The sequence below is a fragment of the Cricetulus griseus genome, chromosome 3 (assembly GCF_003668045.3).
Source record: "Cricetulus griseus strain 17A/GY chromosome 3, alternate assembly CriGri-PICRH-1.0, whole genome shotgun sequence".
NCBI classification, from domain to species: domain Eukaryota; kingdom Metazoa; phylum Chordata; class Mammalia; order Rodentia; family Cricetidae; genus Cricetulus; species Cricetulus griseus.
In genome coordinates this window covers 221,750,090-221,777,998 of record NC_048596.1, presented here as the reverse complement: position 1 = coordinate 221,777,998, position 27,909 = coordinate 221,750,090, and the positions used below count along the sequence as shown (strand labels likewise).

At 45.4% G+C, this 27,909-nt stretch overlaps 1 protein-coding gene across 5 annotated transcripts in view; it reads right to left on the bottom strand.

Annotated features, from left to right (window-relative positions):
* The window catches only part of Frmd4a (FERM domain containing 4A), a 303,426-nt gene that overhangs the window by 43,666 nt on the left and 231,851 nt on the right, over positions 1 to 27,909 (bottom strand). For 3 of the 5 annotated variants that reach the window (XM_027405198.2, XM_027405203.2, XM_027405200.2), the window contains exons 12-13: positions 6,905 to 6,981; positions 2,264 to 2,402 (exon numbers count right to left, since the gene is read on the bottom strand). In XM_027405198.2, coding sequence (XP_027260999.1) covers positions 2,264 to 2,402; positions 6,905 to 6,981 — 216 coding nt within the window. Of the gene's footprint in view, positions 1 to 2,263; positions 2,403 to 6,904; positions 6,982 to 7,220; positions 7,516 to 27,909 lie in introns of those variants that run through there. The other 2 variants (XM_027405201.2, XM_027405202.2) reach the window with 2 other exon arrangements.

Here is a 27,909-nt window from a genome sequence, read left to right as displayed (position 1 = left end):
GCCATGTAAAGATCCCTGGGTAAAATTCTATTCCCCTTGGGAGTTTGATATTTTCATTTGTCCTTCAGAGTTTCTAAGAAGGACAGCTAAGAGCTTCTTCATGCTTTTGGCCTTTGGTTTTGCTTCTTCTTCCTTTTTTTTTTTTTTTGAGGCAGCGTCTCATTAAGTAAGTTGCCTTGGCTAGCCTGGAACTCTCTATATAGATTAGGCTAGCCCTGAAGCAGCAATCTCCCTGTCTTATAGGTGTAGGCCACCTCCAGTAGCTGGGTTTGTCTCTCTTTTAAAAAAAATAATTTATTTTTATTATGTGTATTAGTATGTTGCCTGCATGTATGTCTGTGAGGGTGTCAGTCCCCCTGGAAGTAGAGTTATAGACAGTTATGGCCTACCATGTGGGTGCTGGGAATTGAACCTGAGCCCTTTGAGAGCAGCCAGTGCTCCTAACCACTGAGCCATCTCTCCAGCCCTGGGTTTGTTTCTTAGCCAATGCTTCCTGATCGGTGATCATTTTTCCCTGAGCTTCTTGCTGTATCCTGGACCAACTGGAAGTCTGCTGATAAGGCTTCTCAGAGGCAAATGTGTTTTATTTTTTATTTTATTGTTTTGCAAAGAACCCTAAGAATAGGTTACTTGAAATACCCAGGAAACTGAAGAAGAAGAAAAAAAAAAAAAAAAAAAAAAAAAACCAGCATGGGGAGAAGAGCCCCAAGTCGCTGACACTGCACTGTCCTGTGGGTGAAAATGGCTACTTCCTCTCCCCATTGCAGACCATGGTATTAGAGTGTGGAGGTAGGTTAGGGTTCTGCCTTCAAGAGTCAGTGACAGTGGGATCAGGGGAAAAATGTTAAACCTTTCGACCATTGCTACCCACCAGCAAGCAACACAGGATGAAATCAATGTTTGAGGGTGTTGACCTCCAACTCCTCCACTGGAGAGCAGGGCACCAGTCCCCACCCACTGTCTCCACATCTAACATGAGTCAAACCCCTGTGGCCTGTTTCTTTTGATCTAATCAAGCTTCAAAGGCCTGTGCCAAGGCACATCGTCACTAAAGGAGTGTGGAATACTCTCATGATTTCCAGCCACAAGAATACCATCTCCCCAGGACTCAGTCACCCCAAAAGTGACTACATAAAGAAGTCAGGAAGACTCAGAAAATGGAATCGATACTTTGCAATGCAGACAGTGGCTGTGACATGGGACAGAACCATTTGGGACTGAACTGGGGCAGGAGGGTGGCTTCATTTCTGCCATTTCCTTCCACTATCTTGTGCTTAGCTCACTTGCAGCTCCCACTTTCTCCTTGGGGGAGGGTGGAGGGGAAACCCACAATAAAGGGACAAAGAGCCAAGAGGTCACTAGCCCAATGATCTTGATCCATTTAAAGGCCACTGGCCCCTGAGAACACACACAGGGGAAGGCCACACAGCTGAGCTTGCTCAGTGCTCCCATCACCTGAGACCTGTAGAATCCTAACACAAATATACAGCCCCCTCAGGGGCCTTCTGTGATACCTTGAATGGGAGTGGCCCATGGGGTCCCTGGAAGAGGAGGAAGGGAGGCCAGGTGGAGGAAGAGAGAGGCCAGAGTGTTGCTATAAGCTGTGTGTGAACCAAGAGCTCGTCATTCTCCCACCCACCAGAAGGCACAGCTGGCTGTCTGGGCTGGGGGTGGATGAACCTCTTAGGCCGGGAGATGGCAGTTTCCCAACGCCCCAGGCTCCAGGTCTACCTGAGGGAAACGGGGCTGGTGCTGCTTTTGTTTTGTTTTCCTTTTCACTTTTCCAGTTTTACATTTTTAAAAAAGAGTTGGCAGTTGGAAAACCCTGAAGGGCTTTTCACAGCAATTTCCCTAAATGGTGGGGGTAGTTATGTCTATTTGCTGAGAACGGTTATCTGCCTACCCCCCACGACCAAGAAAACAACATACCACTGTTTAAGCATCAATAAGAGTTTGAGAGTTCACTCCTAAGAGAGTCTCTAGAGCCCCCAAAAGTATGCTCAGAATTCCTCCTGAGGCCCCTTTGTGGCTGTACCTGAGGCTTGAACACTTCTGGTGGTGGCTGGGCTGGAGCCCCTGACAAGTAGCATCCAGCATGGCCTCTTAATGATTTGTTGGCACTCCTCCTATCTGCAGCCCTAAGACGCAAGCCCTTACCCCAGTAGGTCTCAGGCCAAGGACACAGGCCTTTCTTCCCCGCCACCTAATTCCCATCCCTAACTGCCTTGAGGTCCAGTTAGCTGCCTGGTGGAAGGCCACTTACCTTACTTTGTTTTCTGTCCAGATAGAACTGATGTTGGCTAATCGCCATCGCCCAAATGGACTTGATTAATGCTGGACATGCATACCACGTGTGCACAGCAATGCCACTGTGCCCAAAAGTCCTCCTGGTCACGGAAGCCCTGGAAAAACAAGAATCACAGGCTTCACTCAGTCTCTGTGATGGGGAGAAGCTATTCATCAAATAGCTTTAAATGAGAGCCCGGGGACATGAAAGGGACAGAGGAGCTCACACAGAAACACACACATACAGGTACATACACTGATGTATTCACATGGCCATGCCCTGTACAGGAGCTGACTCCTCAAGCTCTAGCTCTAGGATAAGACAGGTCATTCTAGGTCACTTGATGGTCCTTTTTGATCTTCAGCTCCTGGCATGGAGCCAAGACAAATCTCAGAGCCAGGAAAAGCCTTTGACAATACTTTCTTAGCCAGGCAGTACTGCCTATGGCGAAGATGGGTGATTTCTTTCCTCCTCTCCACAGGCATGAATACCCCCTATATCACAGGACTTCCTGCATTGCTCTAACTGAAAAGATGTTCCCCGAAAGGTGTAGTTAACCGGTACAGATCTGTTCCCAGAGCATAAAGGTACTTAAGAAACCAGGAGAGGGAAAGAGGAGCCAGCCACTCCCCTAAACTCTGTGTGTACACTTGCAATTCTAATTGGAGTACATATGGAGTAGAGAGAGGTAATTGGAGTTTAAAAATAAAAATGGGAAATATCAGTCTCAACACGTTGATAGTGTTGGGGGCAGAGGAATAAAAATTTATAGGACCACAGTCTCAGTGAAGTATTTTTTATAGGATACATGGATTAAATCTGAGAACAGGGCCAGAGAGGTGACTTGTTGCCAAGCCTGGCAATCTGAGGTTGACCCTTTGGAGCCACATGATATAAGGAGAGAAATGACTCCTGCACGAGGGCAACACATATGCACATATACACAAATAACTGTAACATTAGATATTTTAATTTTAGATATTTTTAAATCTGAGAACAAATGAAAGTATTTGTGGGCGGGGGGAGACGAGGGAGGGATGAGAAAGTTGAATGGGGCTGGGAAGATGACTCAGTGGACAAAGCACTTAAACCTACACAATATGGGGACTTGAGTTTGGATCCCTAGCAGCCCTGTTAAGTTGGATGCGTGCCATGTGCATTTGCAATCCCGGTGCTCTTTGGTGGAAAGCTGAGATAGGACAATGACTGCGAAAGCTTTTGTGCCAGCTAGCGTGGCATGAGTAGCAAAGAACACAAGACCTGTCTCAAGCAAGGTGGAAATTGAGGGCCTCTGACCTCCACATGTGTGCTGTGGCCCTTATTCACAAACACATCATGTATACCAAAGAATAAGGGGGGGGCAGTGATGGCAGGCTGGGGTGTAACTAGGGCACTTGATCTGTGTGTCAGAAGAAATATCAACAGTTTTAGAAAGAAAATATCTAATTTGGAAGAACTATAGACTCATCTGGATTTATGAATAATAATAATAGCATTTTTTTCCAAGCCCATTTTCCTTTAAAATTTAAAGCTGGTCTTATTGTCTTGGTCTTTAAGTTAAAGATTTAACAGGGAGGATTTGGTGATTCGAAACCTGATGCTAGGTAGATTGGGTGCCCTTAACCCCCAATTTGGTTCAAACAAAAGGAAGAAAAGTATCAGTGAGTAGAACAGCTCTGTGGAGAGAAACTGGGAAAAGGGGGCAGCAAGAGAGTGAGGAGGGTGTGTCCCTGCCCCCAGCCTCTGGGGAGTCACAGTAGCTGTCATCTGAACTCCTAGTTTGTCTGGGAGTAAATGAAAAAAAAATTTTTTTCCAGGAAAGCTAAAGTAGCTAGAAAAAAAAAAAAAAAACTTGAAATGTATGTTTGTAAAGGTAGGGAGGGTTGTAAAAATCCAGACGCTACAACTTTCCAGGTAACATGAGTAAGGAAGGCTTAAGTGGTTCATTGGGTCTGGGAAGTCAGTTTCATGGGAACATCTATATCAGATACTCTTGGGGTTTTCTCCTGCTCCATTAGGAACTTATCTCCTCTGCTCATCTCTCTTCTCAGCCCTCCCCACCTCACCGTCTGCTTCGCCTAAACCTCAGCAATGGATCAGTGTTTGCTAAATCTAGAGAATGATAGAAGCAAGGGTAGGTTAGAACTGGGTAAATAGGGGAGTAGAGGCCACCACAGATCCTGTGTCCCATGGGGCAGGCACACTAGGGGAAGGTGGGGATTATATCTGTCCCATTCCACCCAGAAAGCAGCCTCGGCCCCAAGTGATATCCCTGTCATGGTGGACTTGGGGTTGCTTTTCCTCAAGGGAAGATGGTCAAACTGCCATTTTAGGGCTTTTCCATCCACATGATCCCTTCCCTTCTCTGATCACCTCAGTTGTCCATACCCCTGAGGGCCCACCTCCTAGAAACCCCATGGATTTCAGATCTCTCCTCAGGAAGCTCTACCTGACCAGCTGGGCCTTCGATGTTCACATCATTCATCACTTTGGTTTGTACCACTTGGCACCCAGTACACCCTGCCTGGCACACAGTGTAGCACTAAAGTTCATAAGCTCTGGCCTCAGACTTCTAGGGGTTCAAATCCAGCCTGTGCCCCACACTAGCTATCCACAGTCCATTCCTGAACCTTGACTTATTTCCCAGATCATAGTGAGGATCCAGGGAGCAAATGTGTGTTAGTATCAAAACAGTGCCTATACCTGGCAAATCCCATCAATTACTTCTTTTACCACTCTGCTAACAGCTCCTAATGGAAGGGGATACTGACTCAGCTTTCCATTTGTAACCATTCACAACTAACATAAAAGAACACAGAAGTTCTCAAGATATGTCTGAGATGGATCACATTTGCTAAATAAGCCAAAAGCCCACTACATGATAATATATGATGTTAGATCTCTTTTCCATATCCCTAGGCTGTGGTAAAGTGAGAAAAATTAGTAATTATATCACTAATGAGATCGCAGACACAGAAGGGACATACATATGTGCATATCACACACACACACACACACACACACACACACACACACACACACACACTCAGGAGAAGGATTTACCCCAGGTACAAGCAGAACACAGGCATGGAGACTGTCTATTTCCTGTGCTCAGGCCCATAGGTGGCCCATCTTTTTATTTAACTCTTGCTCTGTCAAGCATCCCCTTTCTGTCTATGATTCACAGTGTAGAATTCATTTCACCCTTTTTTGCGCTTAGGTTTCCTTTTTCTGCACATGTCTCTGAATCTTAGTCTGGCATAAGTTCACCTGGAAAAATAGCAGTGAGTTTCTCCCTGGCTGGATTATTATTTTTGGCATCCACCTGCCCCTCCTTGGCCTGTGCAGATGGATTGTGCTCTGTGGAGGAGGGTCCTTAAACCATGAAATGCATCCCAGGGTCCTGAGAACCACCAAACAAGCCATCCTTCTGCTTAATAGTACCCTCTGCAACTGAATGCAGACTCAGAAACTCTAGAACCTTCTGTCCTCCAGCTGCTTGTCTCATAGTAAGTAAGGGGCAGGGATAAACTCTCACCTACAGGAGGGAGGCTGTTCCACGTAGATTACAAGGAGGTACACAACGCAGCTGGGTTATCAGCAGCAGCAGGCACAGAGGCTTCTGCACAAACCTCTGCCTTCTCCTTGGAGGCAGTATCTTATCCCAAGTCCTGTCCCGAGCACCCTGGAGGGCCCAGCTGCTTGTCTGTATGCTAGGTAGGGCTGCTTGCCAGCACTTCCTCCTAAGTCCAGGGATGATTTATCAACACCTGAAACTCACTGTGACTTCTCAAGCCCATCTGATCTATTTAGTGTCTTTCCAGACCTGCCTCCTTGTCATATACATCTGGACTTACAGACAGCAATTTATTCCTAGGTGCCAGGAATGGCATAGGGGATGCTGCTGCTGGCTATGGGCTGCCTGCAACTTTAGGATTGCCAGCAGACAAAGGATTGCCAGTAGAGGGTAGAGGGTGCCCAGACTCCTTCCCTGCAAGGTTCTCTGCATTCCACACTGGGACCCTATTGTCTGGCATCCATCCAGCTTGAAACACAGGTTTTTAAGGCTGATGTTCTCAGGGGTATGATGTAGGAAGAAGGAAAAAGAATTGCTTTTATTTCTTATCCACCCACAATACTAACATCCAAAAATCAGGCTCCCTGATCAAAATCAATGAACCTAACCACTTTGGTGACAGATGCCTTTCAGTGTCCACTGTCCTTCCTGAAATAGGCTCAGCACCTCCAGCAAGGACGTCTTTGGTCTCCTGTCTATTACAAGGCCACTGCCCCCATGTAACTCAATGTTGTTCCAAAGTGCCACAATGCTTCCTCCGGCATCACACACACAGCAACATGTAGCTAGATGAAATGATCACAGAATTGCTACACACACACACACACACACACACACACACACACACACACACAGACACATGCTGCATTTATCAACACAAGCTTTACTGTCTAATGGGAACGCTGCTGTGCTCTCCACGATTCACCATTCTCTCCCCTCACCCCAAACTGGTCATGAACATTAGCCATCTCCACAACACAAAACTGAAACACAAATAGCATGCCACACACTCTTAAAAGAAAAAGGCTTTTCAGACTTACCTACGGGGGTCATGAACTTCCACGGAAAACTTCTTTTCCCTGAAATAGAGATTCTCCAACTGTCTCCATTGAAATATCTGGACGGAAAACAACGCAGTTTAAATTCAGGAGCGGTGAGTTCCCTGGTCTCCGTCCCTTCTTTGCTGATTAACTTTTTCAACAGCTGAGAGTTTCCTTATCATAGCAGAGACCTTACAGTTGTTGGTGCCTCCTCTGGGTAGCCTGCCAACTACTAGTGCTAGAAACACACACACACACACACACACACACACACACACACACACACACACACACACACACACACACACTCACACACCAGTGAGTGTGGATTTTTCCTGCAAGTTCCTTAACAGGAACAAAACAAGTTCTTTTTCAAGTTTGTTCCCCTTTGGCTCGTGCCTTTGTTGAATTCTCCAAGACAGTTCCCAGCTCGCAGACTTTTCCCTCCAAGGAGAGGGAGAGGCGATGGGGGCGGGGAGATGAGAGGAGGGAGGAGAGGATCGGAGCCGGGAACACAGCAGGCTCAGGAGGGAGCGGTAGCCATCTGTGCACGCGGAGGGCTGAGCAGTGAGCGCTTCCTCCCCTCGAGTGCTGAAATGGGAAGGCGTTCAAATTCCCAGCCTCCCTTCGGGACTCCACTTCCTGCCGCTAATGTGCAAGAGCCTCAGACATCCTCACTCGCTGGAGGGCAGAGATTGTTGCGACCATAGATGGGGGCAGGCGACTCGTGATCACAGAGTGTGCTTGTCAAGCTTTTATTTTTTTGTTTCTTTTTGTTTTTTTTTTTTTTTTCCTCAGCACAAAGAGGGGGAAAGCAAGAGTTCCTCACTGTAGGGATACCACAGTCTTGCCTTGCCAGCAAGAGAAGGTCTAGGGAATCCTAGGAGTGAAAAAAGTTGATCTTGAGGTTGGGAGGCAATTAGGGCTGCTTCCAATTGCTCTAGGAGTAGGGTGCCTTTTTCTGGATGAAAGTAAAAGTTACTTAGCGATCTAGGGAATGCCACCAGAGGCTAAACTGTGCTCACGAGTTTGCATTTATTATGTTCACGGAGCTTTCTTTTCCTTCTGTACACTTAGAATGTGAATTTCTTTTGATCAAAGCAGGGTACCTGATCTTGTCCTTCCCTGTGAGATTTTCCCCTGCAATCTTGTTTGTCTACTCCATATGAGGACATAGCTTTTTAGGTTTTGTTTCAGACTGAGTCCCCAGCTCCCTATTACAGACAGCATCCACCTTTCAGATGGGAAGACCATTTCCTTGTGTTCCATAAGCCCTGTTTTCCCCAGGCTCAGAATGCAGTTAGTCAATACTTGGCCAGTGGACTTACCACCCAAGTAAAACTGGGCTGCAGTTAAAAACCGGTTTCTAGAGTGGCTGCATTCTTTTATCTTCACACTCTCCTCAGTGGAATTCTAAAATTTTTTTGTCTGCATGGGTAACCGGAAGGGTGAGGAGGAACTATTGAAGCTTACTAAGGGACCACTTCTTCGTCCACAGTGCATTTCACTCTGAAGCCAGAGACTGGAGACTTTTCTGTCTCTCTGAAACCAGTTTCAAGTGAGTAGAGAGACATTGCAAGTGAAGCAAACTACCTAAAGTCTTGCATTGGCTCTGACCATCCTGCCTTAGTCACTTAAACATACAGAACTATGTCATAGGCAATGGGTGCTCTGCCTCCATGAATGAGTCTGTGATACCCACTTGTTGGGTATAGATATCTCACCTACAGATAAATCTACCTCAACCATATAAACACTAGAACTACTCGACTCTATGACTTTGGCCTTACACATAACCTGCCATACTATAGAATGCCATGGCAAGACCCAGACTTCAGAGTCTGAAGTCTCTGTTTAAATCTAGGCTCCCCGCCTTCCAACTCACTAGCCTTTAACTTGTAGCCATCCCCTTAGCATAAGTTTTCCCAGTTGTAAAATGTTAAGAATGGCCCCGGGTAAGATCGATCTTAACAGCAGCAGATCCTGAACTCAGCAATGGTGCAAATAAGAAGACAATAAATGTGGATCTCATTGTGTTTTCCTTATGCTCTTAGTGTTCCCAGATTCTAGCAAATGAGAGAATAGCTGCCCAGCCACCAGAGTTCTTTTCTTAAATTTCCCAAGTCTTGACTTGGAGCTTAAAAAATTAAATGAGATTATGTGTGTGCTGGAAATTTTACAGTAAGTATAAAGGTCCCCCCTCCCTCTAAAGGATGTTCTTCTCAGACTCTACCCTACATCCACCCTGGCCAAGCAAAGTGGACCCTTGTACAGCGATGGCTTCGTGGATGTGTGACTAAAGTGTCTCTTGCTCAAGAGGGTCATGCACCTGCTGTTGCCTTCTTGAAATTTTCAATGTGTTTTCATCTATTTTGCATGGACCATACAGATGATGGTCCTGGTCTCAGTAGCATAGAGTGGGAGTGGGAGCTAGGAGCCCCATCTGCATCTGATGTACAGACCAGAGAAGGTAGACCCCTTCCAGGAGGAAAAGAAGCTACACCTGGCGTGAACACTCAGGAGAAAGCTCCACTTGTGCCTTTTTTGGAAGTGCCTCCAGGCCTGATGAAGAATCCTGGAGCACAATGCTCTGAGGGTCGGTTTCCTGGCAACTTCTTCTTCCCCAGCTCCTTGCAAAAATATAAAACACAAACCATGCTTTTCCTCTAAGTGGTCCCTGATGCTGTGCAGTGTGGAGTTCTGTGTGTCTGCCAAAGGGCCCAAACAAAACCATCTGGGCTTGCTGCGGCCCCTCATCTTAGCCAGGGTGGCTGCCCAGGGAAAAGGGAGGGGCCTCTGCCTTGGTGCTGCTCTGGAGGCTGAACCCTGGAGTCCTGATTCCCAGGGTGCATTCCTGGGGTGATGTATTTTCTGTAGAAATTTTGTAGCAGGGGCAGAACAGTGGATTCCCTGATAGCTGTTTTAGCACAATGTTATTTTGTTTTTTTTATTTTGCAAATTAAATACTGGGATGGAAATGTGGGAGTAGAAAAAAAAATGAGTGGGTAGTTTTTCTAGACCTGATAGCTGCTTGGGGACATAAGAAGAATCCTGAAGGAATGGATGAAAACACACACACACAGGCAGCAGAGACTGGCTATTGCTTTTTCCTCCCTTAAGAAGGGGGTGGAACTAGGGAGCCAGCAGGCTGCTGGTGTTTAGGGTGGGGGGAGTTGGAAGGCTGTAGGGGTGGATAGGGAAGGGGCAGCTGTTGCTGGCAGCAGGGCTGGGTGTCATTGCAGCTGAAGGCACTAATGATCTTTGTGGGGGTCTGTGGCATTTTTGTTCCTGTGTATTAGAGCCGCTGGCTGCTCAACTCTCAGCTTTAAGGCTGGTGCAGAGAAAAACAATAAGGAAATAAGCAAAGGGAAGACACCTGATTTCATGTCCCCCTGTAAATAGGGAGGGCTGAGCTATTACTATCCTTGGGGCCACTCCAGAGGAGCCTCCATGACCTGGTTTTCAGAGATCCAAACTATTCCCATAAAGTCATCAGTGGGATTTGAGACCCCACACAAAGACACACCAGACTTTTGATAACTATGACGAATACTGGGCTAGATCCCTATGGACTCCAACTACTTCCTGTGGCCAGTTATGTATCCAAGGAGTTCATTATAAGCTCAACAATGTAGTTCTATCAATAATCAGAAATTCTATTGATTAATACCTGCTAAATCAAGGCACTTCAGCTAGTCATCTCCACAAAGCTCCACAGACATGGTTTCTTTGCTCATTTAGCACCCCCTCCCCCAAGGAAGGAAAAGTGGAAGTTTTTTTTTTGGGGGGGGTGGAGAAGAAACAAGGAAGGTCCACAGAAATGAGGGGAAACTGCCTAGGGCCACACAAGTTTCTGGAGGAACCAGAAATAGAAGTCAAGGGCACCTGGTTCATTACTCCAACCACTAACTATGCAGCTGTCCCCAGGAGTCCACCAATTAGGGAAAACAGCTCTCACTTACTAATGGGCGGTTAACTTTACAAGTGAAGTGCTTTTTCACAAATGAGCAACAATGTGGCTGTGAGAAAGCAGCATCAAATCAAGTTTTTTCTCTCCTACACCATTTCTTTGCTTTTCTTTAACATTGTAAATAATAATATGTGTTACTTTCTTTCTTTCTGGTTTTTTTTTTTTTTTTGAGACCTAGCTCCATCCAGGCATCTACAAGGCAACTGTCCATAATCAGCAGCTTTAGTCAAAGACTAAGAGGCAATAGTAACCATGATTAAGAACAGCCTGATGACTGGGTTTGCATGGGAAATAAATGCTTAAGAGGTCTGGCATGGTGGCTCTTGCTTGTGAGCTGGTCACTCAGAAGGCTGAGGCAAGAGGATCAGCCCCAGATATATTGTAGTAATGGAATGAATTAAGAGACCCCCCCAAAACGTAGAGAAACCATCAGTAAGGCATTTTACTAAAATAGTGTTTGTCACAATCAATGGAACCCTGAGGATCAAGATAAGAGTTCTCCATCTTTGACCTAGCCTTCCCATGGTTACAGGTCCACTGCTTTCCCATTCTGGACCTGAGTGTCCTCATGTGTGAAACTGAGATGGGAAACATTTATCCACAGAGACAAACAAACGTGACTCATAACTATTTGTTTTGAGCCCTGAATGTGATGGGGTGCTCTGTAAATCCTTAATGAGTAGGGGCCTCCTGGGCCCTGGCTCCTATTAGCTGGTTCACTAGATTCCCATATCCTGTGCCTGGCTGAGGCTGTGGCAGAGGAAGGGGCCTCAGCTCCACTTCCTCTCCAGGCAGCATTTATGAAGCATTGTGGGATGGCAAGTAGAGTAGCAGGCAGGCTGTCAGGATGGTGTAGAAATAAAGACTTGAGAGGAAGCTCGGTCTAGTGGCTCTGATTCTTGCCCAGGACTTTAGGGAGCCTTGTCTTCCTCCTGTCCCTGAGGCTGAGTCATGGAGCCCCTGAATGACCTCCTTATGAGTAACTTCCTGCTTCATCCAGAGGGACCATTATATGGAATCCCATCAGCCATCTGTTCCTCCTCCTCCTTTCACAGATGAAGCTGCTCCGGTGGATGGAGACTAGGAGCTGCCAGAGGTTAAGTATGTGATTGATGTTGGGACCCAGGCCTTGTGACTTCTTGTCCTTCACTCCTTCTATTACGCCACAAAGCCTCGATGAAGAGCAAGAACAATGATGCTTCAGATCCTTCATCAGACTAGCTTTGGCCATCTGAATTGTGCTGTGCATGCTCCAAACACTGGCAAGGAGTTCTCAAAGACAATGACACTCACTGATAGGAAGAATCTTCAAGCCCAGAATAAAACAGTAAAAAAAAAAAAAAATCCACTTCCTAATTTCACTTCTGCTCTTCCCCTTCCCTGAAACACCACCACTCATGATTCCCTGGGTTTATCTTTATATTCAGCACATAAAATGAGATGGCTAACAGAGGTGCAATAGAGGACTCCCAGTGCAGTGCATGCAGGGGATTTGGTCATGGGCATCCTGAGAAGAGTCTAGAGGACAACAGAAGTAGGCATACAAATGTGGAGAAAACAGATGGGGCCACATGTCCATTTTAAACTGTTCTGTAGATATCCGATACATTTTACTTTATTTATAAAGAAAAGAGAAGCAAAGGTATTGTGTTTTAGGTTGAGCTCTAATCCCCATCTAATCCAATCTCTTTAATCCAGTAACATTAGAAAATGTCCATGATATACAGATGGCTATGCTAATAGGCAAGAGGAAGAGTATGATACCTACCATGTGTTTCTACAGCTATCCCTCCACCCCACAGTGTGTGTGCATCTGCTTGCCCCTCCACCCACGAGATGAAAATACTTGAAAAAAATTGTCTGTACTGAACATAACACACAGACTGTTTTTTTTTAACTTGTCATGATTCCCAAATCTACACAATGTCATAACTACTCCCATAGCATTTCCAGTGTATTAGGTATTACAGATCTCATAGACATGAGTTAAAGTATATGGGAAGCTGGGCATGTCAGCTCACATCTATAATCCTAGTATTTAAGAAACTGAGGCAGGCAGAAGGATTGCTACCAGTTTGAGTCTAGATTAGCATGCATAGCAGAGTTATGCATGCATAACCTCAGGAACATGGTGAAACCCTGTCTCAAAAACTAAAAGAAATGAAACTATAGACAGGACCATAAATGAATCCTATGCAAATACTGTATCATTTTATGTAAGGGGTTTACCAATCCAAGATTCTGGAACTAATTTCCCATGGACAATGAGGACCAGCTCCCATTATAACTCTCAGGTTACATTCTATCACCAAAGGAAACCAGGGCAGGAACTCAAAACAAGAACCTTGAGGCAGGAACTAAAGCAGAAGCCATAGAAGAATGCTGCCTACTGCCCTCCCCCCATGCTTGCTCAGTTTGCTTTTTTACACAAACAGGACCACTTGTCCAGGGGTAGCATTACCCATAATGGTCTGGGCTCTCCCCCATTAATCAGTGATCAAGAAAATGCCCACAGGTATAGAGGCATTTCCTTAGCTGAGGTTCCCCATTCTCAGATGACTCTAGCTTGTGTCAAGTTGACAAAAAACTAACCAACACAAGGAGCAATAACCCTGGCTTGGAGGTCAAGGGTTCTCTCTTCTGGCCCTGAAATTTCAAGGTCTTCTATATTTGAGTCTCTAAGATGAGATAGTCATATACCCTGTCCATACAAATGTCAGAGCTGGTATTACAGCTCCAAAGACCATCCCAATGCTGTTCTCTTAAATTTTAAAATGAAGTATCTTGTTCTATTTCCTATTAATGGGTAATACTGACTAAACGATACTTATTAAAAGCATGGTTTTCAAAGTCATATAATCTGCCATATATTTAATAGCTATTTATTTCTAGCAATCTAATTTTTTTGTGTCTTTAGTCTATTTATTTTAGAAATGATGCTATGAGTAACACTTTTCCTGTATGCTACTGAATTAATGTATCAATATATAGGGTGCCTTAACTTGGTGCCTGGTACCTAGTCAGAATTCAGGAAGTGCCAGCTACTCTCCTGTCCATTACTCTTCACTGACTACATGCTACTATTTTTAGTGTAAAACATAAAAGTTCTTGATAGTTTGATCATGTATAAGTCTAAAGTTCATGTTTGTACCATTTTCTTTGAAAGATGAATATGGTACCAAGGGCATTAAAAATATTTTTCCTTACATGTTTTACATTTATCTGTGTGTGTGTGTGTGTGTGTGTGTGTGTGTGTGTGTGTGTGTGATAATGCATTGTGAGGGGGTCAGAGGACAATTTGTAGGAGTCAGCCCCCATGTGGGCTCTACTTGGTGACAAGTGTCTTTCCTCACTGAGCCATCTTACCATTGTCCAAATATTACCTGTTCAACTGAGTTTTTCACACTGTAAGCATGAGCCTAACCTAGGGCACTTCATACTGTTTGGGCAGAGTTCAAGATATTTTCTGTGGGTTTGTTTGTTCCTAATCATTTCTAGCTAATTCCCTTACCTGCTGATAAAAACTCTATCTCTCTATCATCTATCTCACCCACATCATTTACACGTATGTATTTGTGATGTTAGGGATGCAACCTAGGCTTTGCACATGCTAGGCAAGCATTCTACTGAGCTGCACCCCAAATCACATTGCAATATTGACCATTTCCCAGCTATGACGTCTAATCTCAAAACATTGATCCTAAAAAATAAAATGTCTTCTTATAATAGGACTTAGTAGTAATCAGTGCATTTAGACAACACTGGGACCAAATTAGGCCCTTCAAAGTGTACAAACGGTGACCATAGGCAGTGAGTAGAGGGTTCAGCTCCTCCATAGCTTGTTGAGCATTTGCAGGCATCTATTTCCTCTTGGGAATGCTTGCATACCCAGCAACTAATACAATGGCTAGTTTTTCTCCATAGCCAAATCTAATGGACTCAATATGTTTCTCCAGATAGGTTGCCCCCCCTCCATGTCAGACATCAGGAACTCCAAACTAATATGGTTAATCCAGTGACAGATGCCCAGAGAACCAAGCACTGACCCTTTAATGGATGGCCTCTTTTTAACCCATCAAAAACCTTTTAGTTTCATTGGGCTTAAGAATCATTAGGAAAAGAGAGAACAAGGTTAATGAGTCCTTAACAGAGCCTGGAGAGAAACAGGCCATTTGATTCCCCCTCCACTGGATTTGATTTCCTTTTATCTTTTTTTCCCCTGAGGACCTGTCTCTATGGTTTTCTCCTGTCCAGCTTTTTCTTGCAGAAAGACTTTATCATGAAGCTTTGGCAAACGTGAATACTTTAAGGAGGCATTGTGTTTTCCTTTCTCTTCTAGATGTAGACTCCCTCCCACCCCCAAACTGAGTGAGTCTTTGGGAATCAAGGGGAGTGACTGGTGAATGGGGTCATTGCCTGGGGATGCGAAATATCCAGGTCTAACTGGATTTCCTTGCAGTGAGCACTATGCCCCATTGCTGTGTGGCTTAACCTCTCAGCATACCAGTTCTTCCTCCATACCACCTGCAGCAGGTGAGAGAGCTGGCCATGGGGTCACAGGAGTAGGAGAGCTAGCCCTGACCCTCACCTGCTGCACTGCTCGATAAAACAGCCTCCATTTCCCTTCTGGGCAGCACCCTAGAGCTGACCCTTTTGTCAGAACACAGGTGAGCCAGCCCTGAGGTCATGAGAGCAGGAGAGTGACCCTGCCACCTCCCCCAGTAGGCCCCCTACAGCAATTGGGAGAGAGGGCCCTGAACCTTGCCAGGCCAAAACAGTAGAGCTGGCTGGCCCTGGTGATATGAGTGAGAGGGATCCAGATCTGAGGTCCGGAGACCATAAGAAGTGGCCCAGCTCCTGGCTGTAGGCTGCATTGGGTGAGCTAGCCAGGGCAATTCTGGAGAGTTCATCTGGGCAGTGATAGTGATAAAGGAAAGCTAACAAGCTGACCAACCCAGCTACCATCTGGGCCGAGAACCAGGGCTAGGAGTTAGCACACCCCAACATTCACCAAATTTATGAACTGTTGGAGCATGTAAAGGGGATTAAACCTACAAATCCAAACCATCACAGGACAACAACAACAAGATATCCAGGAGGAGCCCCAGACAGAGCCCATTACCGGCGGTGGCGGTGTAGCAACGGAAACCAGAGGCCTCAAGCAGACCAATGACTCACAGCAATGAACACTTGTAAGTACAGATGTATGGACTAAAGGGTAAACTATGTGACTCACCGGGCCACACTACAACTTCCACAAGATCTTTTTCTTTATTATTTTTGTTTCAGTCGGTTCTGTTTGGTTTGGTTTTTGTTTTTTTCTATTAAATTTGGTTTTGTTTTGGGGAGGGGAAAGTTACAAGAGCAGAAGGTGAATGTGAGGGGACACAGAGATAAGCAGAATTGGAATGCATGTTGTAAAATCCACAAAGAACCAATAAAAGTAAGCTGTCTATGGGGTCATAGACACACACACACACACACACACACACACACACACAAACATATGTGACTTCCTCCAGTAAGTCTGATGGCTAATCACTATTGTGAATCACCTAGGAGACACACCTTCCAGCATGCCTGGTAGCATGTCTCTAGAGGAGTTTAACTGAGTTGACCCACTCTGAATGTGGACACCACAATTCCATGGGCTGGGGTCATGACAATAAAATGGGAGAGAAGCTAATTACCAGCATTTGTCTCTCTCTGATTCCTGAGAGTAGACCATGTGACCACTTTATTCATGCTCCTGTTGGCATGCTCAAGCCATGAGCCAAAAATCAACCCTTCCTCCCTTCTTCAAGCTGCCTTTGTCAAAACAATGAGAAAAGTAAAACTCGGATAACAAATGAGCGGGGATGAGCAAGTACAGTGAGGAGTACTTAGCACACGTAGGGAGAAAATTGTAAGGGGCCATTTCACTTGGTTTGTCAAAGACACTTTGTCAGGCTGTTCTAATGCGTTTATTTCATGCCGTTGCTTGACTACTTTGGAGGGAAGACTTTGCATGGAAAAAGTTGTACTTTTCTGTTTTGGAGGTGAGCACATCAGTTCTCTGGGAGCTCTATCTAAGGATGTGGCATTATGACCTCATCCTCATCCCTTTTGTGGAGGTCATCTGACCCTAGGGAAAGCTGAGCTGGATGGCAGAAAATGATGGCAACAGATTCTACAGGGGACTTCAGCTATTCATTTGTAACTACAAAGCTATTCAGCTTAAAGATGATCAAACAGCAACACTACCCTCCTGTCACTTATGTGGAGCCAAAAGAAAGGCAGCATGGCAGCAAGGGCTGTTTAGGGGTCATTATTTAAAAGCAGCTTTTTTGTTCATACCTCTGTGTTTCATAAAACAGCGTTAGTTGATTCTATCTATCTATCTATCTATCTATCTATCTATCTATCTATCTATCTATCTGTTTTTCGAGACAGGGTTTTTCTGTGTAGCCCTGGCTGTTCTGGAATTTACTCTGTAGATCAGAAGGACTTTGAACTCAGTGATCCACCCACCTCTGCTTCTCAAGTGCTGGGATTAAAGGCCTGTGCTACTATGCCCAGTATGATTTTATTTTATTGTTTTGAGACTGAATCTCATGTAGCCCAGGATGGGCTTGAACTGCTGATCCTCTTGCCTCTTCCTTCCAAGCTCTGAGATTACAGGTATGCACTACTGATGCCTAGTTTTATACAGTGTTAGGTGAGCACTCCACCCACTGAGTTATATCCATAGCTCCTGCAGACCTGGTCTGGGTGGCCGTGGGAGGGAGACTCTTTGCATGCTGCTGAGAATTCAGTTGTGAGCTCTAGACCTCTCGACTTGGACAGGGAGCCTGGTTTGGGGCTGGTTTGCAGGTGGCAGGACAGAAGATCTGCAGCTTTTTTTCAAGCCAGCCACAAGAAGAAGTCTTTGTGCCTTGCAGGCTGCCCTGCAGACATAGCTATTGCCAGCAGGAAGTAGGTAGCTTGGCCTGGGTATTTTGCTAGATGATCTGACTGCCCAGTTTTTCCAAGGCTTGCAATGGGCTGGGCTGAGCCACCCCTCTATAGCAGCAATCCTGGCTGCTACTCCTTTATGGCCTTCTCAAGAATGAAGATGGTGACTTCTAGATGTGAAGATTTCAACTCCCATATTCCCGTCTTTCCAGAAAGACTGGTCCTACTTTTCAGGCTCTGGTGTCTCCCTTTCCCCTGGAGGAATTCTGAAGTGGTCAGGTCAGTTTGAAGATTCCTCGACTTAGAGGAGGAGGGAGACAGCAGAGGAAAACAACTGAGGCTGCTCAGCATCCTACCCCAAGCCATATCCTCTCATCAGGGCTATTCCTGGTGTCACAGGCTTCCCGGTTCCAGCCTGGGTAGTTCTCCCAGAAATCTATACCCATCTCTCTACTAAAGCCATCACCATCCTGTGTTATAGCTATCTGTCTTTTTACTCAGATGTCTTCACTACATTCAAGGTTCTAGAATGTACTGTTTTTTTTGTTGTTTGTTTGTTTGTTTGTTTGTTTGTTTTTCTATCCTGGAGCACAGTGCTTGAGGCAAATCAGCTACCTACCTGTTACTCAATAGCTGTGGACTGAGTGAATGAATGAAGGAAGAATGGTAAGAAACGAGTTATGACAAACTCAATTCAGAAATGTGCAAGGTTATACATATGATGGGGACATGCATTTGCTCTTGAATTCGGACTATTTCCACAAAGTAAGGAGCCTGCACTGATTAAGGTGGCTGCTTCTTGAAAAGTACAGGAAGATAACCCAGGGAGGAAAGTGTTTGATGAGAAAGAATGAGGACCAGAGCTTGACCCTTAGAGCCCATGTATAGTGGCCAACTTTTCCTAGAGTTGGGAAGGCCCTGGGACTTGCTAGCCAGACAGCCTAGCTGAGTGTGCAAGCCTCCGTCCAATGTTTTCCAAAAACAAGGAGGGAGGCACCTGAGGAGCACCATTTGAGGTTGATCTCTGGACTCTAGCCTCTACATGCACATGTATGCACACACATGACCACCCCTCCCCCAACCCAAGTGCATTACTAAATTATTCATGGCCACGGGGAAGTAGCAGTTAGAGCCAGACAAAGGAAAGAGAATGGTGGACCCCAACCAAGAACTCAGAGTCCTGAGCAGCTCTATTTAAACTCACACCATTCCAAAAAGAACAGGGGGTGTCTATAAACCCAGGAACCCTGGAATTCTAATCCCAACTTGGACTGAACAGCTCATCCTATGTAGAAACTACCTTTGTCTGCTTAAGGTTTTTTGTCAGTACAGCCAGGCAGGGTGGATCCCTGCAGTAGAGTTCACTGGCCCATCAGCAGGTGTTGTTGCTCCAACCCTGCCTAGTAGGCAGAATCGTGTCTATCAGGTTCTGGCTGTGCTGGAATTGGGCGTTAAACAGGTTTAGCAGTTTTTAGGAAAGGCCTGAGCACCCTGGGTTTCCCAGAATCATGCTGATTAGAAAGAATCTTCCCAGCAGTGCACAGTTCAGCAAAAGGAAGCTGCTACACTCTCCCATGATGACAAGGTCACCAGAACTCAATGCTAGGGTTTCCCAACCTAACACATCCACGTCTATGAAAGAGGAAGACCCCAAGGAACCAGGAGTGTCTGATGGTCTGAATGATCCCAGCAGTGCAATCTCGATAGTCAGTTGTTACCAGCTCTTAATTTCTTTTTGGTCCAACACACAAAAAATAAAAACAAAGGCAAATCCAGATATTTCTAGGTTCCTTCCTTCCTTCCTTCCCTCCCTCCCTCCTTCCTTCCTTCCTTCCTTCCTTCCTTCCTTCCTTCCTTCCTTCCAATATAAGTGGTAAAAAGTCTCAGGCCCACCTTTGTCCCTTGCAAATGTCTCACTGCTTACATGGAGCAAGTGCTTGAATGTTCCTTGAGAGTTATCCTATTTATACTTAAGTCCAATAGGGCTACTGTACACATACATACATGCTAAGATGACTTCAAAATTAGCAGTGGATTGCAACTCATTATTAGATACCCCCCCTTTTTTTTTTTGCCCAGATTGGGTCTTCTTATGCAGCACTGGGTGACCTGACCTGGTACTATGTAGACATAGCAATCCTCCTGCACCAGGCTCCTAAGTTCTGGTATTATAGATGTGCTATCAAGCATGGTATTCAATATCTTTCATTTGTTGAATATTTGCTGTCCATTGGATACTGTATGAGACACCAATAGAACAAGTGGCCTGTGCATTTTTTTTAAAACCTTTGTAGACTTTATTTTGTGTAGTGTTCTGTCTGTATATATTACTGCAAGCCAGAAGAGGGCGCCAGATCTCATTACAGATGGTTGTGAGCCATCATGTGGTTGCTGGGAATTGAACACAGGACCTCTGGAAGAGCAGCTAGTGCTCTTAACCTCTGAGCCATTTCTCTAGCTTCGTCTGTGCATATTTATATGAGGCAAGAAGCAAACAAATAAGAAATCAATACACAAACCACGGGGCACATTCAGTCAAAGGTAACAGTCCCAAGGACAAATTTAACAACCAGGTAGGACAGGAGAAGGGTTGGCATCGTTACAAAAGTGGTCAACTATGAGGGCTATGAAGGACTGAGTGATACTAACACCTGAATGCATGTATGCATGTGTGTGTGTGTGTGTGTGTGTGTGTGTGTGTGTGTGAGCGTGTTGTATGCCAATGTAGAAGAAGCTGAAGTAACAGCCAAAGAATATTATTCTGCCACAAAAAGGAATAGACTATTGGGCTGGGAGGATGGTTCATTTGATTAGGTGTTTGCTGGGAAAGCATGAGAGCCTGAATTCAGATCCCCAGCACCCATGTTAAAAGCTGGGGAAGAGGGAAGGAGACAGGGAGAGGGAGAGGGAGGGGAAGGGGAAGAGGGATAGGGAGGGGAAGGGAGAGAGGGAGGGGGAGGAGAAGGGGAGAGGGAGGAGAAGGGGAGAGGGAGGGGGAGGGGGAGGGAGAGAGCTGGAAATGTAGCTCATGGAAGAGTACTTGTCTAGCATGGAGAAAGCCCTGGGTCCCATGCCCTGTACTTATGGGAGGCAAAAAATCCTCAATAAAATTAATTGCATTAAAGGATCCAGCAGCTCAATATAAAATAGAAGTCCCCTTACTCTAGTAGCACCCTTTTCCATAAGAATCTTCCCTTGTTGTTATGGGGACCCCCTTCTTTCAGTTGCTGGGGGGAATTATGGATGACTCACCTTCCAGAGCCCTTGAGCACACGAACAACCAGGGCAGTAGCACCCTTAGGTGCTTGCTGTTCTCTGCCAGTGGGAAATCTGGCCAGTGACCAGTTTTGTTTTGTTTTTTAAATGGGTTTCCAAATGTCAAACATAAAGTCAATTATGTGATTAGAAACACACAGGTGCACAGGAAACTCACTCAGCTGTGACTCTGACAGCTTTCTAAGGCAGGGCTGGTGTTTGGTTACCAGCCCAACGTGAGGGAGACCTATGGAGCCTGGAGTCGAGAGCCCTCCTGGTGCTTTGCCCTCTCATTAAAAGGCCAGAACATAAAAAAACCACCACGATCAGGCTGGGATGTCAGTGGGCATATAGACCCATGGGCTAATAAGATACCAGTATACGCCTTCCAGAATGATGGAGAGGACTGTTGGAGAGGTTTAGGTAGCAGGAACACCTGTCAGCAATGCTGAAGAAAGCAACCAGGCTGTTAAACAGTCTGTTTCACTGGACAGAACCCTTGAAAATCTCCAGTCATTAACCCCACATAGGCTTTGTCATAGATTTTACTGTTTGCAGTTGCCTTGGCAACTGGACCCCAGAGCCAAGTAAAATGAAAGTCCCTTATTTGACTTCAGGATGAGCAGTCCTACATAAGCAACTTGTGGTTTGATCATCAGGCAGGAGAGGCCACGAGCAGGGTAGGAAAGTCATCGCTCGACAGGGTCAATAAGGTGACATGGGCCTTGGTTCTGACATGGTGGCATAATTATTACCCACCCTGGGCCCCTTCTCACTATGAAATGTGTTCTGGGGTTGGTATGTTCACCCAAAGACAAATACAGGCAACCAACTACAGAAGTCAAATAGAAGCAGGAAGCAGACAGATGGCAGCCAGAGGCCATGGGATAGGACATGGGGCACTTTAGTGACATGTATGTAAGTTCTAGGTCTGTAATATGAAGAGTTTAAAGATGGGTCGCACTGAGCTGTGCAGTGAAGCTGTAGCACAGTCACTTGTGTTATACCAATTTTGTTAGAATTTTTAAAACCTTAGGGGTTAGAACGATGGCCCAGTTGATAAAGTGCTTGCCTTGAAAGCACAAGGACCAGAGTGCAATTCCTAGCACCCACATAAAATGCAAGGCATGGTGATGCACCCTTGAAATCCTAGGGCTAGGGAGATAGAGGCAGGGGCATCCTCGGGGTTCACGGACTCCAGTCTTACCTAACAGGTGAGCTTCAGGCCAGTAAGACAATCTACCTCAAAGTGGGAGGCCAAAGCTGTTCTCGGACCTCCACACGCATACATACACACACACGTGCACACACATAATAATGGGGCATAAAGTCTTATGGTTAGACGATCCTTAAATTCTTTACTCACAGTTTGCAGGGTGCCATGTTCAGGAAGGTGGAAACTGAGAGAAACACTTCAGGGGAGGATCTTGGGAGAGAGACACACTGTGAGCCGTCTGCTTCCCACAGGGAACAGGTGGGAAAGACAGTGTGTCTACACAAACCTAGCGAGTTAGGGTTTATGACAATCACCTGGAGAGCTTCGAGGGTTCCCCCTCAGAAATCAGGTGAAGTAGAGAGGTGGAATTCAGCAGACAGGGAGGAGCCAGAATGTTAAGACCGAAGCTAACTAGACACTGGATCTTTATGTTTTTAAATTTTCATTTATTCATTTATCTATTTTCTATTTATTATTTATTTGTGTGCATGCATGTATGAAATGCCTGTGCCATGGTGTTTGTGTGGAGGTCAGAGGAAAATGTACAGGAGTTAGGGCTCTCCTTCTACCACGTGGGTCTTGGGGATTAAACTCAGGTCATTAGGCTTGGCTGTAGGCACCTTTATCTACTAAGCCGCCTCACCTGTTTGATACTTTGGATATTGAATGTCCCCCAATGGCCCATGTGTTAAAGCTTTGTTACCAGGGTGGTGCCATTGGGAAGATAGCTATGAGATCCTTAGGAGAGGAGGGGAAATACTACGGGAAGTCATTAGGTCAGGAGGGCAATGCCCCTGAGGACTTTGGGACCCTGGACCCTTCTCTTTCTTTCCTTGTTTTTTTTGTGGATAAGGTTGGTGATTTTTTGCTTTGCCATGAACTTGCCACCATGGCTTTTGTCTTGTAACAGGCCTCAAAGCAAGGGCCAACTGATCATGTCCTAGAACCTTTAAAGCTATAAGCTGAAATGACCCTTCCTCTTTATAAGTCGATAATCTCAGACATTTTGGCATAACACCCCAAAACTGTCAAATACAGAGGTTTTTTTTTTATTGACTCTTAGGACTGAATATGAAAATTTCTTTTTACAAAATATGACTTTACTTGTATTTATGTGATTCTGTTTTTGTGCAAATGTGTGTGGGTATTTGGGGAAGGCAGAAGAGTGTGTCTGATTTCCTGGTGCTAAAGTTACTGGTGTTTGTGAGCCACCTGACATAGGTTCTAGGAACTGAACTTTGGTCCTGGACAACAGCAGCAAGCACTCTTAACTGCAGAGCCATCTCTCCAGTCGCACTACTGTCTTTTTTTTTTTTTTTTTTTTTTCCGAGACAGGGTTTCTCTGTGTAGCTTTGGAGCCTATCCTGACACTCGCTCTTGAGACCAGGTTGGCCTCGAACTCAGAGATCTGCCTGCCTCTGCCTTCTGAGTGCTGGGATTAAAGGCGTGCGCCACCAACACCCGGCCCATACTACTGTCTTAATGGAAGCTTGTTTTGCTGTTTAAAGTGAGTAGATGACTTTGAGTATATGGGAATGATCAGAGAAGCCTGAGACTGCCTGTGGCTTTATCAAGGGGCAAGGAAAGACACACGAAGTAACAGTGTGAGATAAAAGGGCTGCACCCTTGCGGGTTTGATGTTCTTGTTATTTCATGAGAAGTCACTGGTTTTGAAGCCAGAAAAACAAAGTCAGTCCAGAAGTGACTACTGGTTTGTGGTTCTTTTGGCATGAGTGGGGCTACTGAATGCTCCCCTGCAACTCTCTGGGATCCAACTATAGCATTTGGTTTTGATTTGCTTCTTCAAATTGCATCCAGGGTCAATGGGGCTCCTAGAGTAGTGGAAATCTGTCTGCAGGGTTCTTTAGAGGCTTCTCAGTCTCAAGGGCTCTGCTATGCTGTCTGGCTGGGTGTTTATTTGAATGTTATAAATACCCGATGTCCCGTTTGACCCCTACTGTCCACACCATCAATGTGGCTATTTATATGGCCTTTCTCAGTGTTGGTGCATGCACTGTATAGAGCCAGAGAGGAAAAGATGTCTAGGAGACACGACCTTGGACTAGGAAGAGGATGAAGCCACATGCCACAACAGACTATCAGCTGGGGAAGAAATGCTGCCCTGGCCATCTAATCAGATCTGTGGATAATAGTTAAAGACAGACATGGAATCATTCTATCTAGAAGTTGGTGTTCTCAGTCTGGGGAGATAGCTCAGCTACTATAGTGCTTGGCTTGCAAACATGAGGACCTGAGTCTGATCCCCAGAACCCATGTGGGAAAAAAAAAGCAAGGTGTGGTAGTGTAGTGTGCACTTATTTCAACACTATGGAGGCAAAGCAGGCAGGCTTGTTGGCCAGTTTAGCTTACGTGGGGAATTCTGGGTCAGTGAGGGACTATGTCTCAAAAGAAAAAGGGCAAATGCCTGAGGAATGACACCCAAGGCTGTTCTCTGGCAGGCACACGTGCATGCACACACACACAGAGAGCCAGGTTTGGTAGAATAATATTGTAATCACAGCTACATGGGAGAGTGAGGCTGGATAATTTAGGGTTTGAGGCTAGCCTGGCCTACATAGTGAGCTCAAATCCAGCCTGGGTTATCTAGTGAGATGTTACCTCCAAACAAACAAGCAAACACAAAACAAAAATCATCCACCTGTGTGATACAATGTTGATTTTTCCTGCTCACAGACAAATGGACTTTTCCTCAAAGGTGACAGTTTGATAGGAACACAGATCCCCAGAAAAGACTGGAATATGAGCTGGAAGTCTGGCATGCTCAGAATGGTCTCCCCAGGAACCTGTGGGAACAGAGGGGCCCCGGGTTCCCAGACTCAATAACCGAGGAAGAAACCTCTTAACAAAGACACATTGTTTGCGCTTCCTTCTGCCTCTCTCGTTCAGTATAAAAGAAGCTGTAATGATATTTGCTAAGTCAAGGGCAGATGCTCTCTCATCTTGATAGAGGGAAACTCTTGGAGGAGTGAACTTACTCAAAGTGGAGAAAACTTAAGTTTTCCATTCTGTCTGTGCCTTTCAGTTTCCTTTTCACAGATAAAAAGAGATACAGAGAGGTTAAATGTGTCACAGCCCCACCACCCCCACACCAGAAGTGAACAAACAGCATCCAAATTCCCACCATTTACTTTTAGCTCTGAGTAGATGTGAAGGTCACTGGTTTACAAAGCACTTTTGTGTGTGTGTGTGTGCGTTTGTCCAGACAAGCATGCAACTACTGAGCTACATTCTAATCCTTGATTGAGGCAGGGTCTTGCTTTGTCATCGCAGCTGGCCTAGAGCTCCAGGTTTCAGCTTCCCAAGTGCTGGGGTTACAGACATGCTTGGATTGGGGAGTCAGTCATTCTGGTAACTTCTTATGTTCCTCCCCAACATCCCTGCTGAGTACCTGGTCCCCAGCTTTAAGGGTAGCTCTCCTTGCTGACCCCTTGCAAGGAGCTGTCAAGCACAGGCACTGAACCTTTGCAGGCCCATTCATCCCATGTTGTGATTTGAAGGAGTGCTAAGAGGTGGCTCCTTGATCCTGTACCGTGAAGGAGCAAGGGCTGCAAAATGCTAAGAATGCTAAACACATCAAGTAGCATTTCCTCTGGCATGCACAGAGGGTGTGGTTTCCAAGGAGAACAGACAAGCTGGAAGATGCAAGGCACCCAGCCAGGACCAGGCAAGTCAGAGGGCTCTGCAGTCAGCAGACGAGTCAAAGGTGCCCAACCAGAATCTGGACCAAGTCATCATGGAACAGCATTCTTATCACACTGAGTAATTGAGCAGGGCCATGCTGCTAGGAGTTAGCTCATAGTTAATGGAATATTTCCTGTAAATACTGTTTTCCCTTCCTGTCTCATCATCTCACAGAATTAAAAAAAAAAAAAGTCTTTACTCATCTGGGGGAGGTGATAGGAATGCATCAGACTCTGGAGCCATTGCCCCATCTCTGAAATACTCTCAGGAGTCAGGAAGCCACACTAGCTGCTCAGCGGCTGGCCAATTACTTTGGTTCCTTTTCCTAATGCCTCAGAAGGGACCCTGAAGTGCTCCTAATTGTGCATCTAAGCATACATAAGAGCCCCCCTAAGTGCACATCAAATAAATAAGTAAATGCTGCCTATTGAATATGTAACAAGGCCTGACTCGATGGCCCTTCCCAGCGGATAGCTTTCATTCAATATAGACTAGTTTGGGAGTAGACTCTGTGAGTGCCGATTTATGGATATTGAACACTACTTGTGTAGGAGGTCTTTGTGAGTCACAAGATTCAAGCATGGTCTAACTTTCTCAAAGGCCCATTGAGTAAGCATTTTTTGTTTCTTCTTATTGTGGCTTCTGATGACCAGAAGTGAGACTGGTCAGTCTGTCCCCAGGTCTGAAGGTTGCAAAACAGAACTTCACACAGAATCCCGGTCTGGTAGTGGAGTTGAGTCATGAGTGTGGGACAGCCATTCACGCCTCCATGACTGTGGTTACAGAGAAGGGCTGATGGTCACAGGGATTAAAACAGCTGTGATTTCCTTGGGCTTTGATCTAAGGAGCTATTCTATAAAGGGAGCCCCTTGTGAGGTAGACCTATTTATGCACCCCAAGACCTTGATTCTGTCAGGCTGCATTGACAAGGCCTCTCCAATGTATGCCATTTACTTTACATTCAAATACTTCAGGAAAGAGACAAAATGCTCTTGCTTGTACCAGCATAATGGGCAGAATGTGTAGGCCAGCCAATGTCACTGTTGTCGGGAAGTTTTCAGGCTTTGATATACTAAGTCTCAGTGACTGACCATAAATGCAAACGAAGAGGTAAGCTGAGATTGACCCAAGGCTCCAAACATCCTGGGTACTATTTCATTAACCCCGAGGCCAAGAAGACTCTAATTTAGGAAATGAGTGCCTAAGTAGTGAGGTATTTCTATACACGTGTGTACACATGTTAAAGGGAGTCTACAACTGGGATGAAACAGGAGACAATAACTTATGGAGAGGCAGGATGTTTCTTCCTTGGCCACTATGATCTTCCCATCCTTTATTCACTGCTAAACTAAGACAGAAGTGTGTGTGTGTGTGCGTGTGTGTGTGTGTGTGTGTGTGTGTGTGTGTGTGTGTGTGTGAGAGAGAGAGAGAGAGAGAGAGAGAGAGAGAGGAGAGACAGTCCCTCCTCTGATTCTACATTAATATACATAAAAATTAGCAGGCCTACTGCCCATTGGCAAGAAAAGAGAGTAACACTAGCCAAAGGGATATTTCTAAGTGGCATGTGGTATGTGAGTATTGACAGGAACTGGGAGACAGGTTGAAGGTAAGAGGACAACTTTACTGTGTGAACAATGCAATGGTTATTTCCTGAGAGTCGGTGGAGGGGGTCGATAAAGGCTCGTACAACACGTTATAATGTACTCTCAGAAAGTATCATGTATATAAGCAAGGAGCATTGCAGTGGGGGATATACACCTATGAGAGATTTCATTCATTTTAAAATCCTGGTTGTTGCTACTTTAGGGCATTCAGAGGACTAGTCTTCTGTGCCAGCATCTGTGCTGGTTATTTATTTATTTTGTCACCCTAGTATAAGCTATGGTCTTTTAGGAAGATGGAAGTTCCAATGAGAAAAATGCCTCCTTC